Source organism: Oncorhynchus masou, chromosome 9 (assembly GCF_036934945.1).
Source record: "Oncorhynchus masou masou isolate Uvic2021 chromosome 9, UVic_Omas_1.1, whole genome shotgun sequence".
NCBI lineage: Eukaryota > Metazoa > Chordata > Actinopteri > Salmoniformes > Salmonidae > Oncorhynchus > Oncorhynchus masou.
In genome coordinates this window covers 33,641,489-33,663,229 of record NC_088220.1, presented here as the reverse complement: position 1 = coordinate 33,663,229, position 21,741 = coordinate 33,641,489, and the positions used below count along the sequence as shown (strand labels likewise).

The 21,741-nt window shown below is 48.1% G+C and overlaps 1 protein-coding gene across 1 annotated transcript; it reads left to right on the top strand.

The window, feature by feature from the left end:
- The first annotated feature begins 2,385 nt into the window (after positions 1-2,385).
- Positions 2,386-18,224, top strand: LOC135545201 (neuronal acetylcholine receptor subunit beta-2-like). Its single transcript, XM_064972828.1, is given in 6 exon segments — positions 2,386-2,437; positions 11,542-11,687; positions 11,887-12,041; positions 16,852-17,660; positions 17,663-17,859; positions 18,069-18,224. Coding segments are annotated over 6 exon segments (1,515 nt in total).
- Positions 18,225-21,741: the final 3,517 nt, after the last annotated feature.

Below are 21,741 nucleotides of genomic sequence, written 5' to 3'. Positions count from 1 at the left end.
TGGGTCAGGGGGAGAGGAGAGGAGAGAGGTGTGGGTCAGGGGGAGAGGAGAGAGGTGTGGGTCAGGGGGAGAGGAGAGGAGAGAGGTGGGTCAGGGGGAGAGGAGAGAGGTGTGGGTCAGGGGGAGAGGAGAGGAGAGAGGTGTGGGTCAGGGGGAGAGGAGAATGGCAAGAGACAGGAAGGTTGATACTGCTATGGATAGGTTGGTGGGGAAGGTGTCGACGTGGCTGAGGAGAGAGTTTGGTGCTGGTGTTGAACTACTAGTAGAAGCTGTGTGGATAAGTGGTCATTATATTGCCATTGCCACACGTCATGGCTGATCCCCTGAGGAGGACAAAGTGATAGGGATTTAGAGTGTTTTGTTTGTTTGCTTGTAGTTGGGGGCTGCTCCTCTCAGGGACCTGGTCTCAGTGTCCTGTAGCACAGCCGTCAGTGATCTCTAAGTAGCTCTGATTAGATTTCATGCATTTTCCACTCTCTCTCCACCCTCCATCCTCAGCCCTCCACCTCCCTCCCTCCACCCACCACATCACAGCTTTTAGGAGCAGGCCTAATGGTCATTATTTTTATTTTTTTCCACTCCCGGGGTGACCGGGAGTGAAGGGGGCGGGGGGGGCAAGTATAATGATAAATGCTAATTTGATGTGTCTCTGCTATGTCATGCTCACTTCACGTTGCGCTGAGATATACTGCTTTAAAGTAAATATATACTGTTGCCGTGCAATGTGTGTGTTGTGCGGGTTTAGGGTTGGAGTTGACGAGAGGAGTTCGTAGCTGTTTCTCTTCTCTCAATTCCTCGCTAGCTATTCATCTTCCTCCTCCCTTCTTTCCACTCTACAGAAATATCCCATGGGAAGTTAGCACGGTTTAGCACGGGTCTCGGCTAAACCGTGTTTAATTAAGTTCACGCAGAGTTAATTGCATAATCTCACTCCATAGTTATTACCTAGTGCCTTACCAGCTGAGGCCGCAGTGCGAGGCTGAAGTTGTGTTAATTCTCGGGTAATGAAATGAAACGCTTCGCATGGTTTCAGCATTGACATCTCACTCTTCACCGTACAGCATACTCAGTCAGTCATGAGGCGTTCAGTCATCACTACACTCATAATTGGCTTGAGTGAAGTGGGCCCGACAATTTTCGAGTATAATTATTAAGTGTGGTACATCCAAAGTGTATGTGTCACTGTATGCTTTGCAGCGTGGTTAGGGCACATTCTCTTGTGTGATATACTACAATGCAGACCTTGTCCAAAGTGGCAAGTTGACATTTCGACCAGAGTGAGTCAACTTTTCAACCAGCACTCTAAATGGCCCTTGGAATATCCACTTTTTTATTTTTAGATAACCCTTCATGAATGTATCTGATATTTCTGTGATGGGTTGATGATTCTTCCGCAAAGCCAAAGCCCTGCCCATTGACGCACTCATTCGCCGGGTCTAATATGTTTAATGCAGATAACGTTGATATCGGGCATCAATGGTGCCCACATAGTTATTCTGCATGGGCTATCAATCTCGCTCTATTTAAATCTTTAGGGGCAACTTTTTGTCTCTGTCATGATCATGCGTTATGGTGATGACTGCTTGGAAGCCTGAAAAGAAAAAGTTGTTATTTTATTTGTCAGATTAAAAGACGTATTTTGTGTTATTGGAGTGGCGCCCCATGGAGAAGGGGTTTAATTTAAACCAACATTTGTTTTTCCAACGATTAATCCCCCTTCAATTAAAATAAGTAAATGCAGCCTATGTCTGAAAGGCTTTCCCGAACGACCGCCTCGGGGATCTCTACTGTAATTGCTTCATGTTTGTTGTCACAAATGTCAACCGTGTAGATCAAAACTGAGCGATATATGGAGACCGGAACCTATCGCCGCCCGACGGAGAGCGCACCAGGCGTGCAGGGCAAAGTGAGGACGACCCCTTTAATCATTCATCTACAGGACCACCCTATCTCCAGTAACTGGTCATTCATCTCCATAGCCGCCATATTTTAGGGACAATAACGTTTCAATACTCAAGTCAAACTAGGGAAACCTTTTCTGCGCCCCCGGTTTGCTGTGCGCTCATAGTTCCTGGTGGGGTCGGACGCATAGCCCCACTCAGACGCGTTGTGACAGAAACAAGCCTCCGCATCTGGGAAGAGTGAACAATCTTCTCCTCGCCTCGTAACGAGATTTGAAGCCTCTCCCTTTATCAAACCAACGGACATCGTCGGATACCAACGACTTATAATGACACTTTAAGACACCCTCTTACCGCGCGCTGGTGTGTGCTGTCTCTGGTATTATTTTTCATTTTCACACTGAGGGCGAAAAGGGGGGAAACAGACAACTCGTACATCTCCAAGTTTTCGGGTTGTCGGTCGCAGTGGAGGGAGCGAGAGGCGATGGCAGACCCGGTGACAGCAGCGCTCGCTCTCCTGGTTCTCACCTTGGCAAGTGAGTAATCTCTCCAAATCTACTCGGCCCTGTGCGGGACCGGGACCCCCGGGGTACCCTGGGTATACTTAGACTGGACCATAACTATAGCTTACCGTGACTCTTCATATTGTGATTCGGCCGCGACACATCCTGCATATCCATGGTCCTTACAGGATGGGGGCAGTCTATTTTTAACGATTCTAATTATTAATCATTTGGTTTGAATATCAAGACATAAAAAGTCAAACACAAATATTCAAATTCCTGTCTGGATAGCACCAAGGCTATGCGTAACGGGGGTTATGTTAATAGTTGTTTCTATGAGAGGCTAGCCTACCGTTGTAAATTATGATGATGTTCAAATTATTTCCCTGCTTTGATAACATTATATATTTTCAACGGACAGACCAGTGGGGGGACGTATTGCAGGTATGCGGTGCGTCAGATTGTGTTTAGACACGTGATTTTAACGGCTCCGTTAACTAACGTGCTCGCTTTTTACACAACATACACGCTGGCTGTTATGCACTACGCAGCAATGTGTGACATACACACACAGGCCCAGAGAGAGGTCTCCGAATTTCACACACAGTATTCATCTTTATTAGGCTAGAAGCTAATAGGTCTAAAGGTTTAAATCTTTTGGCCGAATTGTAGAAATGATCAAACTGACTCATCATAACACTTCTTTGAAATATTTTGACAATACAGGTCTTTTATGACAGCCATTTAAATGTTGCGTCTAACTGAACACACACAATGCCAAATAAACCTGCTTGATTAGGCTTTTATGATTTCATAATGGCTAATTGTGCTTAATGGTTCACTGCTGATGATGATTAGGACATCAAGGTGCCTTTCCACCCTTGATTTGGAATATATACGTTTTACTCAAACCCAAAGAGGAATTAAAATACGTTCCTTTGACTTACCTCTACATTGTAGATATGTCGGTGCGTCACATCTTTAATAGTATGCTAATGCAGTCCATGGTGCTGAATTTCTGTCCCTTTACCAACGCTATCCAAGGTGCTGAATACGGGCTCTTTTAAGGACGCTGTCCAAGGTGCTGAATAAGGGCCACTTTTACAGACGCTGTCCAAGGTGCTGAATTAGGATAGGCCTACGTTTCAGTTCAGTCATGCTATTCAACTCAGTCTACTCTAAGCTGTTGGTGAACACTGGGGCTGTTGGAAAATACTGTTTCACTCCAAAAGCACAAGTCTCCCAAGATTAGATACTTGGATTCTCAGATAGGCCTAATGAGTGGTCACCCTGTGAATGTTTTCTCAACTTCCCTTATCTTCCTCCTGAGGACATGTAGTGAGCACCTGCAGACTAGATGCTCAGCCTGTTCTCCGAGAGCTGTCTCGGGAGACAACATAGCGTGACTGTGTCACTGTCACCTCTTGTCTCACTCTGTCTGGAAACCACTCAATCTGGCAACCGCCTCTGTAGAGTTTAGCTTCGTGCTATCACTGTCTTTCACTCTCTCTCTCTTTTTTTGGAGGGGGGAGGAGGGTGCCTGTAAAGTTTGGAGGGTTGTAAAGATTAGTCTCTTTTACTCACTATCTTTCTGTCTGGCTGCAACTCTCTCGTTCACATACTCTTTTCTTTTCATCTGTCTCTCTCTCTCTCTCTCTCTCTCTCTCTCTCTCTCTCTCTCTCTCTCTCTCTCTCTCTCTCTCCTCTCCTCTCCTCTCCTCTCCTCTCCTCTCCTCTCTCTCCTCTCCCTCTCCTCTCCTCTCCTCTCCTCTCCTCTCCTCCTCCTCCCTCTCCTCTCCCTCCTCCCTCCCTCCCTCCCTCCCCTCCCTCCCTCCCTCCCTCCCTCCCCCTCCCTCCCTCCCTCCTCCCTCCCTCCCTCCCTCCCTCCCTCCCTCCCTCCCTCCCTCCCTCCCTCCCTCCCTCCCTCCCTCCCTCCCTCCCCCAGTAGCAGCTGCATGCTGTAGTGGTAGCCTATAGTGCGGGTGTGCTAAGGCATGCTAAAGCTAACTCTGATTAGATCTCTTGTTTGTTCACTGGTTCTCAATGCCCAGGAGTGCGGGAGAGGGAATCACACGCTAGCAGTCTTTAGCTTAATGCACGCATGCACACCCACCCCAATGAATAGAATACTTCCCTGGTTAATCAGGTGACCATTTTAAGAGAGCAGAAAAACATACAATAGAGGGAGAGAGAGAGAGAAATCGGAGAATGAGAGAGCGAGGAAGAGAGAAAAAGAAAGAGAAAGAGAAGTAGAGTGGTCTCTTATGTAGATGACGTTCTGTGAGAGCCAGCAGCAGGAGTTGCATCAGTTGGTTTTAGAAACCAGGCTCTACTCCCGCTCCTTCCCATGGCCACATTAGTTGATGTGAGAATGACAGACAGGGAAAGGAGAACAGAAGAAAACCACTCTCCCTCACCTGCCTTTGTTCCGCTCGACCTGCACTTGTAACCTGTTACTGTCGCTGGAAACGAGAGTGGAGAGCGGAGCAGAGGGGGACAAAGAAAGAGAGGAGAGGAAGAGCAAGGGAAGAGAGGAGAGGGAGGAGAGAGGAGCAAGGGAAGAGAGGAGGAGGAGGAGAGAGGAGAGCAAGGGAAGAGAGGAGGGGGAGGAGAGAGGAGAGCAAGGGAAGAGAGGAGGGGGAGGAGAGAGGAGAGCAAGGGAAGAGAGGAGGGGGAGGAGAGAGGAGAGCAAGGGAAGAGAGGAGATGGGAGGAGGAAAAACAGGGCCGTGCACAGACCATTCAGGGGGCAGGTGCTCAAAATGAAAAAAGGGCACCTCTCGGCACCCCCCATTTATTTTTTACTGTTTGTGACTTGTTTTAAATGCTTTTAAACAATATAATATGAATCATCTTCTAACTGGTATACGTCTGGATAGTGGCTTGTGTGGATCATGTCATAGTTTAAATATAACAGTACTGCCACAGCAGCATACCATTTGATCAACACTTGATAACACTTGATTTTCATCATCATATATATTCAGCCTGGTTGGCTGATAGCCTGCGGTTAGCTAGAGTCTAGACTAGCTGTGTTTCTGCTGCCCTGACACACATGTGAAACCCCCGACAGGAAGGGATGGAGATGGGTCGGAGGGTCGCAGATGCAGCCTCTCCTCTCTATGTCACTCTGCATCTCTCTCTGATGTGTATCTGCCAAGCAGACCCAATATTGATGATGGAAATCAAGTGTTATTCTGCTGTGGCAATACTGTTGATATTTGAACTAGGTAGCCTGCTGCACACACTGGACCAGTGAACGCAACTTAAGCCATGCATGTTTGGAAACTGGGCTCGCACAATCTCTGTACAGGGCATACTGGGAAAAAGGCACAACCGGGCGCATGCAATCTCTGCACAGGGCAGACCAACGGACAGGACTGGGCGGGTTGTGGCGAACTTGACGACGTCACAAAGACTTGTGTCTGTGCACGTGCCTGAGGGCAATGGAAGAGAGGAGGGGAGTTGGGGGAGGAGAGCAGGCTGGAGGAGGGCTGATGTGAAGAAGTGCGGCAGGGTGTTCCGTGAGGGTGTAGTTATTCGCAGCGTGGGAGTGTAATGTTGCCTGTCAGCTGGAACACAAGTGCCCCTGAGACTGGGAGCAGAGCACACACACGCACACGCACACACACACACGCACACACACACACACACACACACACACACACACACACACACACACACACACACACACACACACACACACACACACACACACACACACACACACACACACACCCAACAACAACAACAACAACAACAACAACAACAGTTCAAACACGGCCTGCACAGTTACAACAATGATCACAGTCAGCACAATTACCACCATTAGAAGATTCACAGCCAGAGCAGCCAAAACACAAGGTTAACCGAAACAGGCCACCACAGGCAGCTACAGATATAGTATGTTATACATCATAACCAGAGTCTCATACTGAATATACTGTATATAGCTGAATTCTGGTAGATGTAGGTGCAGGGTAGAGGCAGACACAGTGGAAGGGAAGGCTGAAATGGTTGACCCTGACAAGGCAATATCACCACCATGGGTCATTAAATCATTTACACACTGGATACTTCTTCTGCCCATGAAGAAACAGATTATGCGGGAGATGGTGTCTTTTCCCACATTAAACCAAAATATGTTACTTTGATCATATGTCTGAAGTATAACCAAGGTGTGTTTGTATGTTTGTGCTTTGCGGAAGAGACTGTTGTTGTTTTGCCCGGTAGGAAATAAAAGAGTCATAGTAAAAGATTTGAGTTTCAGGCTTTCTGCATGTGAGATGATGCTGTTTTTATTTGAGTACAGATGAATTATTGAAGAAGTTAGAGTGCAGCAAGGTGGAGAAGAAGGAGGAGGAAGAGGAGGAGGAGGAGGGGGAGGGGGAGGAGGAGGATGAGGAGGAGGAGAAGAAAGAAGAGGGGGAGGAGGAAGAGGAGGGGGAGGAAGTGGAGGAAGAGGACTTGGAGGGGGAAGGAAGAGGATTATAAGAATCATTTGGGTTAGAGAGCTGTGTGTCCTGTTTAGATGTAGAGAGCTGTGTGTCCTGTTTAGATGTAGAGAGCTGTGTGTCCTGTTTAGATGTAGAGAGCTGTGTGTTCTGTTTATATGTAGAGAGCTGTGTGTCCTGTTTAGATGTAGAGAGCTGTGTGTCCTGTTTAGATGTAGAGAGCTGTGTGTCCTGTTTATATGTAGAGAGCTGTGTGTCCTGTTTAGATGTAGAGAGCTGTGTGTCCTGTTTAGATGTAGAGAGCTGTGTGTCCTGTTTAGATGTAGAGAGCTGTGTGTCCTGTTTAGATGTAGAGAGCTGTGTGTCCTGTTTAGATGTAGAGAGCTGTGTGTCCTGTTTAGATGTAGAGAGCTGTGTGTCCTGTTTAGATGTAGAGAGCTGTGTGTCCTGTTTAGATGTAGAGAGCTGTGTGTCTTGTTTAGATGTAGAGAGCTGTGTGTCCTGTTTAGATGTGTAGAGAGCTGTGTGTCCTGTTTAGATGTAGAGAGCTGTGTGTCCTGTTTAGATGTAGAGAGCTGTGTGTCCTGTTTAGATGTAGAGAGCTGTGTGTCCTGTTTAGATGTAGAGAGCTGTGTGTCCTGTTTAGATGTAGAGAGCTGTGTGTCCTGTTTAGATGTAGAGAGCTGTGTGTCCTGTTTAGATGTAGAGAGCTGTGTGTCCTGTTTAGATGTAGAGAGCTGTGTGTCCTGTTTAGATGTAGAGAGCTGTGTGTCCTGTTTAGATGTAGAGAGCTGTGTGTCCTGTTTAGATTTAGAGAGCTGTGTGTCCTGTTTAGGTTTAAAGTAAAGACCTGTGTGTCCTGTTTAGGTTTAAAGTAAAGACCCGTGTGTCCTGTTTAGGTTTAAAGTAATGACCCGTGTGTCCTGTTTAGGTTTAAAGTAAAGACCTGTGTGTGTGTAAGAGTCTGAAGTATTTGATGTGTGGTCTGGATGAGAGGTGGGCTGCATCTCAACCTATAGAGCCCTAAAGGCCCTGGTCAACAGTAGTGCACTATATACACTATCCAATGAGGGTTCTTCGGCTATTCCCATAGGAGAACCCTTTGAACAGCCGTTGTTGATTAAAGGTAGAACCCTTTTGGTTCCAGGTATTACCCTTTTGGTTTCCTCCCCACAGGGGGTTCTACATGGAACCCAAAAGAGTTCTAACTGGAACAAAAAAAGGTTCTCCTAATGGGGACAGCCAAAAAGAGTGTAGGACATAGGGTGCCAGTTTGCTGGTCTCAGTGGGGGGGTGTTCATCAGTAGGTCATCTGAGGTCCCTGACAACCTACTTCACTGCCTGGAGGTCTGCAGTATGGATGGTACTGCCCACCGCTCACTTCTCTGAACGGAGAAAAGGTTAACAGGTTTTCATCCTGATTCACTGAATCTTACGAATCAAATGGTGTTCCTGGAAAGAGACTGTAAACGAAGGCAACATGATCCAATCAAATGACTATCCCAATCGGCTCATTGTTTCCATGTCTCCGTGTCTCCAAATCTCAACTCTATGTTGTACTGAGCTCTATTCCCCTCAACGCTCACTGCTCTCTCTCTCTCTCTCTCCCTCTCTCTCTCTCTCTCTCTCTCTCTGTCTCTGTCTGTTTGTCTAATCCTGGCTGATTGTTCATCAACAGTACCACACCTCTCTCAGGATGCCTCCTGTGTGTATCAGCATCATGTCAACACCTCTCAGATGCCTCCTCCGCCCCGCCCCGCACTTGTCTTTTAAAAAAACCTCACTATTGCTCACTAGTACTGTGACGTGATTGTTTCAACTAGCTACCTTAAGAAGAATGCACTAACTGCAAATCACAAAAATGTAAACGGTGCCAACATTTGAAGTGCATTACAGGGGTGAGAATAGCCTAATGGAGGGGAACGGGTGAGTGGAACACAGTGAGCTGACGTGAACCATGTGGCTAATCCAGTCAACTGGAGAAAACCATAACCTCAACTCCCCATCATACTGCAGCCACTGGACTGTGGGGGTTTAGACGGTTTGTGTGTGTGTGTGTGTGTGTGTGTGTGTGTGTAGTGTGTGTGTGTGTGTGTGTGTGTGTGTAGGTGTGCGTGTGTGTGTGTGGGTGTGTGTGTGTGTGTAGGTGTGTGTGTGTGTGTGTGTGTGTGTGTGTGTAGGTGTGTGTGTGTGTGTGTGTGTGTGTGTGTGTGTAGGTGGGTGTATCGTACCGTCAGTAAAGACACAGTCACGTCACAACTGTTTGTCAGATCAGAGACTATATAATGTACACACACATCTCTGGAGGGATGTTGCATATTGCATACTCATTGCAGCGGCAACAGGCGATGAGAACATCCCACGTCCCTGCAGTCCAAATTAGAAGGATCTTCGCTCTGTGCAAGATTGAAATCTCACTTCACTAAACACTGCGTGTGTATATGTGTGCGTGTCTGATGTGTGTTTGTGTGTTTTTGTGTACGAGGGTGCGTTTGTGTGTGTGTGTGTGTCCACTAATCAAGCATCCAATTATGCTAATCAAGAGGCAGTTAGTTCAGAAGGCCATGAAACCCTGTGAGTCAGCTGTGGACTGCCTCGTCTAATGTTGTGGCTCACTGGCTCACTGCTAAATGACAGTCCTCTGTGGAAGGCTTATACACGTTCTGTTAGGCTGCGTTATGTAAAGATATGCACAGTGAGAATGATACCAGGGCATTATGAATATGGACTTGGTGATATGAACAAAAATATAAACGCAACATGCAACTATTTCAACGATTTTACTGAGTTACAGTTCATAGAAATAAATTCATTAGGCCCTAATCTATGGATTTCACATGACTGGGCAGGGGAGCAGCCATGGGTGGGCCTGGGAGGGCATAGGCCCACACACTGGGGACCTAGGCCCTGCCAATCAGAATGATTTTTTCCTCACAAAAGGGCTTTATTTTGTATTTTTTCCACCTAATTTCGTGGTAGTAGTTCCGGTCTTGTCTCATCGCTGCAACTCCCGTACGAACTCGGGAGAGGTGAAGGTGAAGAGCCATGCGTCCCCCGAAACACAACCCAACCAAGCCGCACTCCTTCTTGACACAATGCCCATCCAACCCAGAAGCCAGCCACACCAATGTGTTGGAGGAAACACTGTACACCTGGCGACCGTGTCAGCGTGCACTGCGCCCGGTCCGCCACAGGAGTCGCTAGTGCACAATGAGACAAGGATATCCCTGCCGGCGAAACCTTCCCTAACCCGGACACCCCTGGGCCAATTGTGCACCGCCCCATGGGCCTCCCGGTCGCAGCAGCTGCGACAGAGCCTGGGCTCGAACCCAGAATCTCTGGTGGCACAGCTAGCACTGCGATGCAGTGCCGTAGACAACTGCACCACCCGGGAGGCCGTACAAAAGGGCTTTATTACACACTGAAATACTCCTCAGTTTCATAATCTGTCCTGGTGGCTGGTCTCAGACGATCACGCAGGTGAAGAAGCCGGATGTGGAGGTCCTGGGCTGGCGTGGTTACACATGGTCTGCGGTTGTGAGGTCGGTTGGACGTACTGCCAAATTCTCAAAATTTACGTTGGAGACGGCTCTTGGTAGAGAAGTTACATTCAATTCTCTGGCAATAGCTCTGCTGGATATTCCTGCAGTCAGTATTCTAATTGCATGCTCTTTCAAAACTTGAGACATGTTTGGTATTGTGTTGTGTGACAAAACTTCACATTTTAGAGTGGCCTTTTATTGTCCCCAGCACAAGGTGCAACTGTGTAATGATCATGCTGTTTAATCAGCTTCTTGATATGCCACACCTGTCCTGTGGATGGATTATCTTGTCAAAGGAGAAATGCTCACTAACAGGGAAGTAAACAAATTTCTGGGCAACATTTGAGAGAAACAAGCTTTTTGTGCGAATGGAACATTTCTGGAATATTTTATTTCAGCTCATGAAACATGGGACCAACACTTTACATGTTGCGTTTATATTTTAGTTCAGTGTAGTACAAATATCAAGTAGAAGGGTAGTTCTAGAGTGAACTATATAAGAGTTTTTAAAGTTCAATATACACAGTTCATGTCTCAATTGTCTCAAGGCTTAAAAATGCTCCTCCCCTTCATCTACACTGATTGAAGTGGATTTAACAGGTGACATCAGTAAGGGATCATAGCTTTCTTCTGGATTCACCTGGTCAGTCTATGTCATTTAACTGGTCAGTCTATGTCATAGAAAGAGCAGGTGTTCCTCGTGTTTTGTCCACTCAGTTTAAATATGTACTATGAGTTTGAATATGAACTAGCAGGGTTTGTTTTATAGGGCAAAATAAAACGGTAATAAGCCTTCAGTATGAATTTATAGAGAGGTCATTAGTTCAATATGATGATGTACTATAACGGTGATCTGATGAGATGTACACAAACCAGTGATGATGACATTAGGCCAGTAGGGATATATACTGTCAATGGTGTTTTGGGGTGCTGCTCTCTATGTATTTGGCTTAGAGTCCACTTGGAAAGTTCACCCGGCAGACACAGACTGGGACACTTGAATCACTGAGCATCAAATGTGGGTGTGAGGCAACAACATGGCATGTTGTCTGAATAAAGGTTTATTTTTTATTTTTGCACGCCTTATCTGCCAGTTGTTACATCGTTTTTTTCTCTCTCTCCCTCTCTGTGTGTGTGTGTAGCTGCCTTGGGTGCGGAGATAGAGGAGCGACTGGTGACCCACCTGCTGTCTCCAGAGCGCTACAACAAACTGATCAGACCTGCTGTCAACAAGAGCCAACAGGTCACCATCCATATACAGGTGTCCCTAGCCCAGCTCATTAATGTGGTGAGCACGCACACACACACGCACGCACGCACGCACGCACGCACGCACGCACGCACACACACACACACACACACACACACACACACACACACACACACACACACACACACACACACACACACACACACACACACACACACACACACACACACACTCTCTCGCTCATGCTTTTCTCTCCCTGTCTGTGTGTCTGTTACAGAATGAAAGAGAACAGATCATGACCACCAACTGCTGGCTGACTCAGGTATGGAATGACTACAGGTTAGTGTGGGACCCAGAAGAGTATGAGGGCATTAAGAAGGTTCGCCTCCCGTCTCAACACATCTGGCTGCCGGACATCGTCCTCTACAACAAGTGAGTGAGCTGTGTTCTATGTGAATATGATCCATATCGATAGCTCAGACACTATGGGTGTGTTTATAGTCATCTCAAACTATATAATTGCTCAATACAAGTGTTGTTTTTTGGTATTTCATTAGGATCCCCATTAGCTGTTCGGAAAGCAGGAGCTACTCTTCCTGGGGTCCACACAAAACATGAAACATGACATAATACTATCAGGTTTCAGGTATGACCTAGAAACAGGAGACAAAGGGCTGTGAGACATGGGTTTAACTCTGGACACACAGAAGTTGGGATGGCGGTCTGCTTGTCGTCGATACCTGAAGGTGGTCTTGAGGAGGGTCGGAACGGTGTTGCGGGCGTATTCGACCCACACAAGCTGCTGGCTCCAGGTGGTGGGATTGGCGGAGACCAGGTAGCGCAGAGTAGTTTCTAGGTCCTAGTTGGCTCACTCCGACTGGCCGTTGGACTGGGGGTGGAACCCGGAGGACAGGCTGGCAGACAACCTAATGAGTGTGCAGAACGCCTTCCAGAACCGGGATGAGAACTGTGGACCCCGGTCAGAGACCATGTCCACTGGCAGTCCATGGATCTGGACGACATGCTGCACCATGAGCTGGGCCGTCTCTTTGACAGAGGGTAGCTTGGGGAGAGGAATGAAGTGAGCGGCTTTGGAAAACCGATCGACTACAGTAAGGATGGCGGTGTTGCCATCATACGGGGGGAGACACGTGACAAAGTCCAGGGAGATGTGAGACTAGGGACGGTGAGGGACAGGCAGATGTTGGAGGAGTCCAGCCGGAGCTTGCAGAAGAGTCTTGTTCTGTGCACAGACCGTGCAAGCGGCAACAAATGCAGAGACATTAGGAATCATGGTTGGCCACCAAAAGCGTTGTTGCACAAAAGCCAGGGTCCAACGGGAGCATGGGTGGCAGGCAAGGAGCTGAGGAGCGGACCGCATCAGGAACGAGCATCCGGTTATCTGGGCCCTCCCCGCGGGTTCTGCTGGGAAAGCTGTGCCTCACGAACCTGCTTCCCTATTCCCCAGCTGAGTGCTGTCGCCAGGCACGAAGTGGGAAGGATGGTCTCAGGTTCCGGGGTAGTAGCCGTGGGGCTATAGCGGCATGACAGTGCATCCAGCTTGACATGCTTGGATCCCAGCCAATATGAGAGGGAGAAGTTGAACCGGGTGAACAGTAGGGCCCACCTAGCTTGCCTGGAATTGAGGCGCGTGGCGGTGCGATATTCCAGGTTCTTGTGGTCGGTCCACACAATGAAAGGATATTCCGCCCTCTCCAGCCAGTGCCCCCACTCCTCCAATGCCATCTTCACCGTGAGAAGCTCACGATTACCCACATCATAGTTCCAATCCGTAGTGTTGAGGCGGGGGGAGAAGAAGGTGCAGGGATGTAACTTGAGGTCCAGGGCAGACTGCAGGGACTGGACAGCCGCCACTCCGACATCCGAAGCATCGGCCTCCACCACGAACTGGTGGGACGGGTCAGGAAGAAACCAAGATGGGTGCAGTGGTGAAGCGGTGTTTGAGATCCGAAATGCCCGGTCAGCAGCTGGGGACCATGTGAACGGAGCTTTGGGAGAGGTGAGCGTAGACAGGGGGGAAGCCAGGGTGCTGTAGCCCCAGTTAAGGCGGCAATAAACGTTGGAGAAGCCCAGAAAACATTGCAGCTGCACTCTGGACGTAGGCTGGGGCCAATCACCCACTGCTCTCATCTTCCCGGGATCCATCTGTACACTCCCTGCAGCGATGATGTGACCCAGAAAAGGGATGGTGGAGCAATGGAATTCGCACTTCTCTGCTTTTACAAAAAGCTGGTTCTCCAGGAGGCATTGGAGAACCTGTCGGACGTGGAGCACGTGTTCTTGGGTGGAGCAGGAGAAGACGAGGATGCCATCGAGGTAGATGAAGACAAACCGGTTCAACATGTCATGGAGAACATCATTAACCCGAGCCTGGAACACAGCAGGGGCGTTGGTAAGGCCAAATGGCATGTCCAGATACTCGTTGTGGACGCTGGCCGTGTTGAAGGCAGTCTTCCACTCGTCCCCTTCCCGTATCCGCACCAGGTGGTAGGCATTCCGTAGGTTTAGCTTAGAAAACACGGTGGCCCCCTGGAGTGGCTCGAGGGTGAGGAGATGAGAGGTAGCGGGTAGCGGTTCTTAACTGTAATGTCGTTGAGACCTCGGTAGTTGATGCACAGGCGCAGGGTTTTGTCCTTCTTCTCCACAAAGAAGACCCCTTCGCCAGCGGGGGTGGCAGAAGGACGGATGAATCCAGCAACTTGGGAGTCCTCAATGTACTTGTCTCCATAGCCTTGGTCTCCGGACCCGACAGGGAGTACAGTTGACCCCGGGGCGGAGTGGTGCCTGGGAGAAGGTCAATCCCACGGTCTCAATGTACTTGTCTCCATAGCCTTGGTCTCCGGACCCGACAGAGAGTTCAGTTGACCCCGGGGCGGAGTGGTGCCTGGGAGAAGGTCAATCCCACGGTGTGGCGGTGACCCGGGCCTTACTGAACATCTCCTGGAGGTCCTGGTACTTCGCCAGAATGGCGGAGGGGTCCGGGGAAACTTCCGATCCCCCAGGAAGAAGTCCCGGGGCAGGCTGCACTGACTTCAGGCAATGGGCGTGGCAGAACGGGCTCCAGCCCATGATGGCACCGGCAGACCAGTCAATGAGGGGATTGTATCGCTGGAGCCAGGAGAATCCCTCGGGACACTGGGGTAGGCTGGGAGATCACAACCGACAACCCACGGAATTGCTCCAGCAATGTGTTAAACGCTCGGTCATATCGTTTGGCCAAGGTCTGGAACCCTTCCATGAGACCACGAAGCAGCTCCTCGTGCCTTCCAATGGTGGCTCCTTGGGATGAGAGGGCGTTGAGGAGCTGGTCCGAGTGTGCTGGGTCCGTCAGGGCCAGTTCGTACTATCAGGTTTCAGGTATGACCCAAATGCAGACAGTGTTGAAGAAACAAACATTTATTTCTAGTACAGGGACAGGCAAAAGACATGTCAAAGGCAGGCAGAGGTCAGTAATCCAGAGAGTGTGCAAAAGGTCCAGAATGGCAGGCAGGTTCAGGGTCAGGGCAGGCAGGGGTCAATAATCCAGTGAGGCGGGGCAAGGTATAGAACGGCAGGCAGGTTCAGGGTCAGGGCAGGCAGGACGGTCAAAACCGGAAAGGACTAGAAAACAGGCGCAAGAACAGACAGGAGCAGGGGACCAAACGCTGGTAGGTTTCACGAAACAAAATGAACTGGCAACAGACAAACAGAGAACACAGGTATAAATACACAGGGGATCATGGGGAAGATTGTCGACACCTGGAGGGGGGTGCAGACAAGCACAAAGACAGGTGAAACAGATCACGGTGTGACAAATACAGAACGTTAATAGACAAGGACAGTTCAAGGACAGAACTACATCCATTTTAAAAGGCACACGTAGCCTACATATAAATACATAGGCACAAACTATCTAGCAATCTTTGAAGTGATGTCCTCCCTGAATAATCTCCTCCTGCTTGTCACTTGCCATCAGGATAATGAGTGAAAGGAAAAGCTTCGCAACACCTTGATTGAAGTGTGGGCTTATAGTCCCATCATGAGAAAGGTGGAGGTGGTAATAGCAGCAGCTAAAGTAAAGATGTGCTTACTATAACAGTTTGAAGGGCGGAAACAGGAGACAGATATGAGGGCTTAGAGAGAGGGGACAGATGTGCACTGTGAAATCTGTACAGAGGAGATTTGGATTATGAAATGCCTGTGTGATGAGTGTGATCACAGGCCAGGTCAGGTGGTTTGGGTATAGAGCTATAGTTATTTGGGTGTAGAGCTACAGTTGTTTGGGTGTAGAGCTATAGTTATTTGGGTGTAGAGATAGTTGTTTGGGTGTAGAGATAGTTGTTTGGGTGTGGAGCTATAGTTGTTTTGGTATAGAGCTATAGCTGTTTGTATATAGAGCTATATAGAGACTTTTAAGCAGCTGCATATTTAGAACACGAGGAGACTATAGAGGAGTATCGGGTTTGTGTGTGTGTGTGTGTTGTTAGGAGCAGAGCAGTGTGATGGCTGGATTCCTCCTGACCTGCTCTATAATTGACAACACTTTAATGTATAATGCAACACCTGCAGCCTGGTGAGAATCTAAAATCGAAACCTCCGCAGATTCAGGCCTGTCCTGTGACAGGGGGTGTGTCTGATGCAGTGCCCCCCCTGTCCCCGCCTCTGTCCCTTGTCCCCAAGCACAACAACCCAAATGTCCAGTCGACAACACCACTTAACATCTCTCTCTCTCTCTTTCTGTGTGTGTCTTAATCTAACGCTGGCATCCACCCTCCCACCCGTTGTCTCTCAACTTTGTGTTCCTTTGTCTTTTTGAGTGGTCTGTGTTATAGTGGGTACTGTTCACGTGTGTTTCATCGTGTGTGTTGAACAGACGACTTCTACACATGTATCTGTGCGGTGTCTCTGACCCCTCTCCTCTCTCTCTCCCCGTGCTCTCCTGTCTTGTAAATGCTGATAGGAACCACCAGGTCTCATTTCACATTGACACTTTAGTCATTTAGCAGACGCTCGTATCCAGAGCGACTTACAGTTGGAGCGTTCATCTTAAGATAGCTAGTTGGGACAACCGCATAGAAAGTACATTTTTCCTCAATAACGTACCTGTCAGTAGAGTCAGAGCTCGGAGGGGAGGTGGGGGGATCAAGTGCAAGTTAAGTGTATTTAAAAAAAAGTATCCTTCTAATATGTGTCTGTGTACATGTGCCGCTTCTGACTCCTTTCTGTCTTGTCTTCACCTCAGTGCGGATGGGAACTACGAGGTGTCATTCTACTCCAACGCGTTGGTCTCCAACAATGGAGAGGTGTACTGGCTGCCCCCCGCCATCTACAAGTCGGCCTGCAAGATCGAGGTCCGCGACTTCCCCTTCGACCAGCAGAACTGCACGCTCAAATTCCGGTCCTGGACCTACGACCACACGGAGATCGACCTGATCCTGCTCAGCGACTTCGCCAGCCGCGACGATTTCAAGCCCAGCGGCGAGTGGGACATCGTGTCTCTGCCGGGACGCAAGAACGAAGACCCCTCTGACATCACCTACCTGGACATCACCTATGACTTCATCATCAAGCGCAAGCCACTGTTCTACACCATCAACCTCATCATCCCCTGTGTGCTGATCACCTCTCTGGCCATCCTGGTGTTCTACCTGCCGTCTGACTGTGGAGAGAAGATGACTCTCTGTATCTCGGTCCTCCTGGCCCTCACTGTGTTCCTGCTGCTGATCTCCAAGATCGTCCCACCTACGTCCCTGGCTGTCCCTCTAATAGGGAAGTATCTGATGTTTGCCATGGTGCTGGTCACCTTCTCCATCGTCACCAGTGTGTGTGTGCTCAACGTGCACCACCGCACGCCCTCCACACACACCATGCCCCGCTGGGTTAAACGCCTCTTCCTGCACCGCCTTCCCTCCTTCCTGTTCATGCGTCGGCCGGGCAGCTCCAACATCCGGGAGAGGTTCCGCCAGAAGCACCAGCGGCGTTCCTACTCCGACCTGAAGCTGAGAGACGGGGCGGTGGCGGTGGCCGCGGGGGGGATGGGGGTGGCAGGGGGTCTGGGATGGGCAGCGCTGACTCCTTCTATGTGAACGAGGAGTCGGCCAAGCGGTACGGCTGGAAGATCAGTGACCTGTCAGAGAATACGGAGTTCAGGAAGAGGATGACGGTGAAGTGTCACGCAGATGTGGAGGAGGCAGTGGACGGGGTGCGCTACGTCGCCGAGAAGATGAAGATCGAGGATAACGATGAGGGGGTGAGTGTGTGTGTGTGAGGAGCAATAGCCTTGAGATGATATGAGCTGAGGTGACATTTACAGCGGATATAGTACATCACGTTATATCTCTGACAGTTTGTATGTCTATTCACTCGGAGCCCTTTCAATAGTTTTGACACAATATTGTTGTGCTTCTGTTGTCTTCCAAATCTGAAATCGTGGACCGCTCTTTTTGTTTCCTGCCACAGGTCATCGAGGACTGGAAGTACGTTGCCATGGTGATAGACCGGCTGTTCCTGTGGATATTTGTGTTTGTGTGCATCACCGGGACGTTGGGGCTGTTCATGCAGCCCCTCTTTCAGAGCTACAACACACCCACGGCAGATGACCTGGAGCAGAACTGACCTACGACCTTTGACCTGAAACATGACCCTGACGCCCCCACAACACCCTCATGGGGAAAAACCACCTCGAGGGAAACAGCTACTTACCAACACCTTGAAACAGAACTGTGTCATTTTGACACACTCACATACTGTACGCACACACAGCCCACCCGCCCCCACAACACCAACCAACGCCCCTCATCCAAATTACAAAATGACACATTGGTTTCCTTACCTTGTAAACAGTCTGTGGACAAGGTATGACAGCAATCCATTCTTTGGTTTAGTTTCAATTGGCACTGTTTCTAAATGCTAATAATTTAGCATTTGTAGCACAAATCCCATTCAAGTCATGGTACCGATATTAGGATTTGTGCTACAAATGCTAAAACATTAGCCTTTAGAAACAGTGCCATTGGAATTAAACCAAATCATGGATTGCTGTCATACCTTGTCCATAGACTGTTTACAGGGTAAGGACATCAATATGTCATTTTGTAAATTGAATGAACTATAACATCGTCTATGAAACAAAGCGACCCCACCCCTCATAACCGTCATCCCCTCAGTCCATCCCTCTATCCTCTCCTCCCCCTCTGTCACCCACAGAAGGTCAAAAGGACAGGAACCACTCAGGATAGGACTCTTCTTCCTCTGTATTGATTCTCCTCCACCCTGCTTTGATTCAAATCCCTCCTTTACAACTCGTTCAACTCTTTTCTAGTTCAGCCTGAGTTTAATTCATTCACAACTCATTGGTTGTTGCAACCAGACGGTGTCGGGCCTCGCATGCCGAATAAGGGTATTTTGTTTTTTATTTTCAATCTGTATTTCATTTGAAAAGGAGAGGAGACAATATTTTCTGCACTGTTCCTGAATCATTTGCTGAGCCCAAAGATACACACACACACACACACACACACACACACACACACACACACACACACACACACACACACACACACACACACACACACACACACACACACACACACACACACACACACACACACACACACACACACACACACACACACTCTTGCTCTCTCATTCTGACACTGGCACGAAGACGACAACAAAGCCGCTAGTCTCTCCGTGTTTTCCTCATCCAGCACAGACAGACACACGTACATAACGCTTGCCTTCAGACAGAGATGGAGAGACGCATTTCTTTAGACAGGAACGCCAGCAGGCTTGTTAGTTTGTTGTGAAAGGGGAAGCCTTGACTGTCTCCCCTCACGCTACAATGTGTTGAGTGAGTACTACTGTACAGTATTTGGGACTGTTTCTGGCCCCAGTCACTTGGACTTTCAAAGCGATTAATTTCCTTTTAAGCTGTCCGGTTTATGTTATGTTCAAAATGGTTGTTCTTATGTTTGGAAGGAGGGAGGGACTAATGGAACGCTAGCTGTAAAGTAAACCCAAAATGACCATACAATTGTTGTCCCTCAGGTTTGCATCTCTTAAAGGTACAGTACGCTGCTTTTGTCAAAGCAGTGTTCAATCGCACAACGGTTGCCAGGGAACCAGCAGCAATATGTACAGTATTTTATACACCGGTACCCCATAAACAAACCGGTCAAACTGAACAGCGTTTGGCTCTGCACTAGCAATCTTCCAGAGCGGTGTAAACATTGCTTTGTATTTTTCAGAAATCTTTTACCCAAGTCTGTGAAACTCTTTGTTGTCACGGTCATACCGTATGCCCACTCTGTCACTGCTAGCCAATGGAAGCCGTACTTTACACATTTCAAGTTAAGCGCAAGTTTCGTTCTCATTTCATGTATTTATTTTCATCAGTGAAAAGAAAGAGACATGTATTTTCATTCCCACTGGCCAGTTATGTGACCTGTTTCGGTTAATTACAGGAAGTGACGATGCTGATGTCATGTCAAAGGGATCAATAAAAGGAAATAACGGGATGAGATTCTGGGAGGTGGTTCTGTGTGGCTCAGTTGGTAGAGCATGGCAAGCATGGCGCTCGGGGTCGGGATTCGGCTCCAACGATCATATGAACACACGTAAGACATGGACAATGTGTCGACTAGCAGGAAATGAGCTTCAAAACGGCCAACGTCTCCCGTTGCTCCATGGCGTTTGTGGGATTTTTGTTCTCTCTCTGCCAACAAGAGCGGTGTGGACAGTTTGGTGTCGCATGAGTTGCGAGATGGGGGTTTGTTGCTACGCCGATAAATGGCATTATCCATCCAGACCTTTGCCTCCAGGACATTTGTGTGACCGGACCTTCTCAAATAGACTTGCCTAGTTAAATAAAGGTTAAATAAAGGTTAAATAAAGGTTAAATAAAGGTTAAATAAAAAAAATAGTATTTGAGTACCCCTGGCCTATTTAAAAAAAAAAATTCTGTTTCACATAACGTCACATACTGCTGTTTACCCTTTTCTCACCAGGGTTTTTACATAAAACCAGGGTTTTTACATAACATTATGACCAAATATATGGCTAGTTTGTTAACATGCATTGGACTTACAACCTCATTAAAGCTGACAGACCATATGACAAACAATATCCTCGAGATATTTCTTTCTCCGAAATGAACCTCAGTGGCTTTATTTTCCGATTGATGACTCACAGAATTAAGCAAATTCTCCAAGCAGTTGGCATCTTCGATGTCGTCAGACGGAAGGCAGTACGTTTCTGGAATGCATAGCTGTGGGTGGCTTGTCTCTTCTCTGAATTGTCCGGGGCTCGGGATAAAGACTTCATTAGAAAGTATTCTCTGGGGTCACGACCCTTCATGTTTGGTTAAGATGGCAGGGATGAGACTCTCTGCCTAACTCATGCTTACACACGTTATGCCCACAGGTTGCAAGGGTACGTACTGCAGAGCCAACTGGGCACGAGGCCATGGAATCACACAATTACGAAATATGTAGTTTATTACACGGCTATTACACGTTATTACACGGTTATTACAGTTTTAATAAAAAGGAAGCAGGAGCCCAAAATTACTATGCACACGTAGACATATCGCATTTAAGTCGAGTGGGTCAAATACACAAAATAAAATAGGTATAACACAGCAGATCCAGTGAATACACAGCAATCAGGTTAGGTTCAGTGAATACACAGCAAACTTCTAGAGTTCCAGTGAATACACAGCACACTTCTAGAGTTCCAGTGAATACACAGCACACTTCTAGAGTCCCAGTGAATATACAGCACACTTCTAGAGTTCCAGTGAATACACAGCAATCAGGTTAGGTTCAGTGAATACACAGCAATCAGGTTAGGTTCAGTGAATACACAGCAAACTTCTAGAGTTCCAGTGAATACACAGCAAACTTCTAGAGTTCCAGTGAATACACCGCACACTTCTAGAGTTCCAGTGAATACACAGCACTCAGGTTAGGTTCAGTGAATACACAGCAATCAGGTTAGGTTCAGTGAATACACAGCAAACTTCTAGAGTTCCAGTGAATACACAGCACACTTCTAGAGTTCCAGTGAATACACATCACACTTCTAGAGTTCCAGTGAATACACAGCACTCAGGTTAGGTTCAGTGAATACA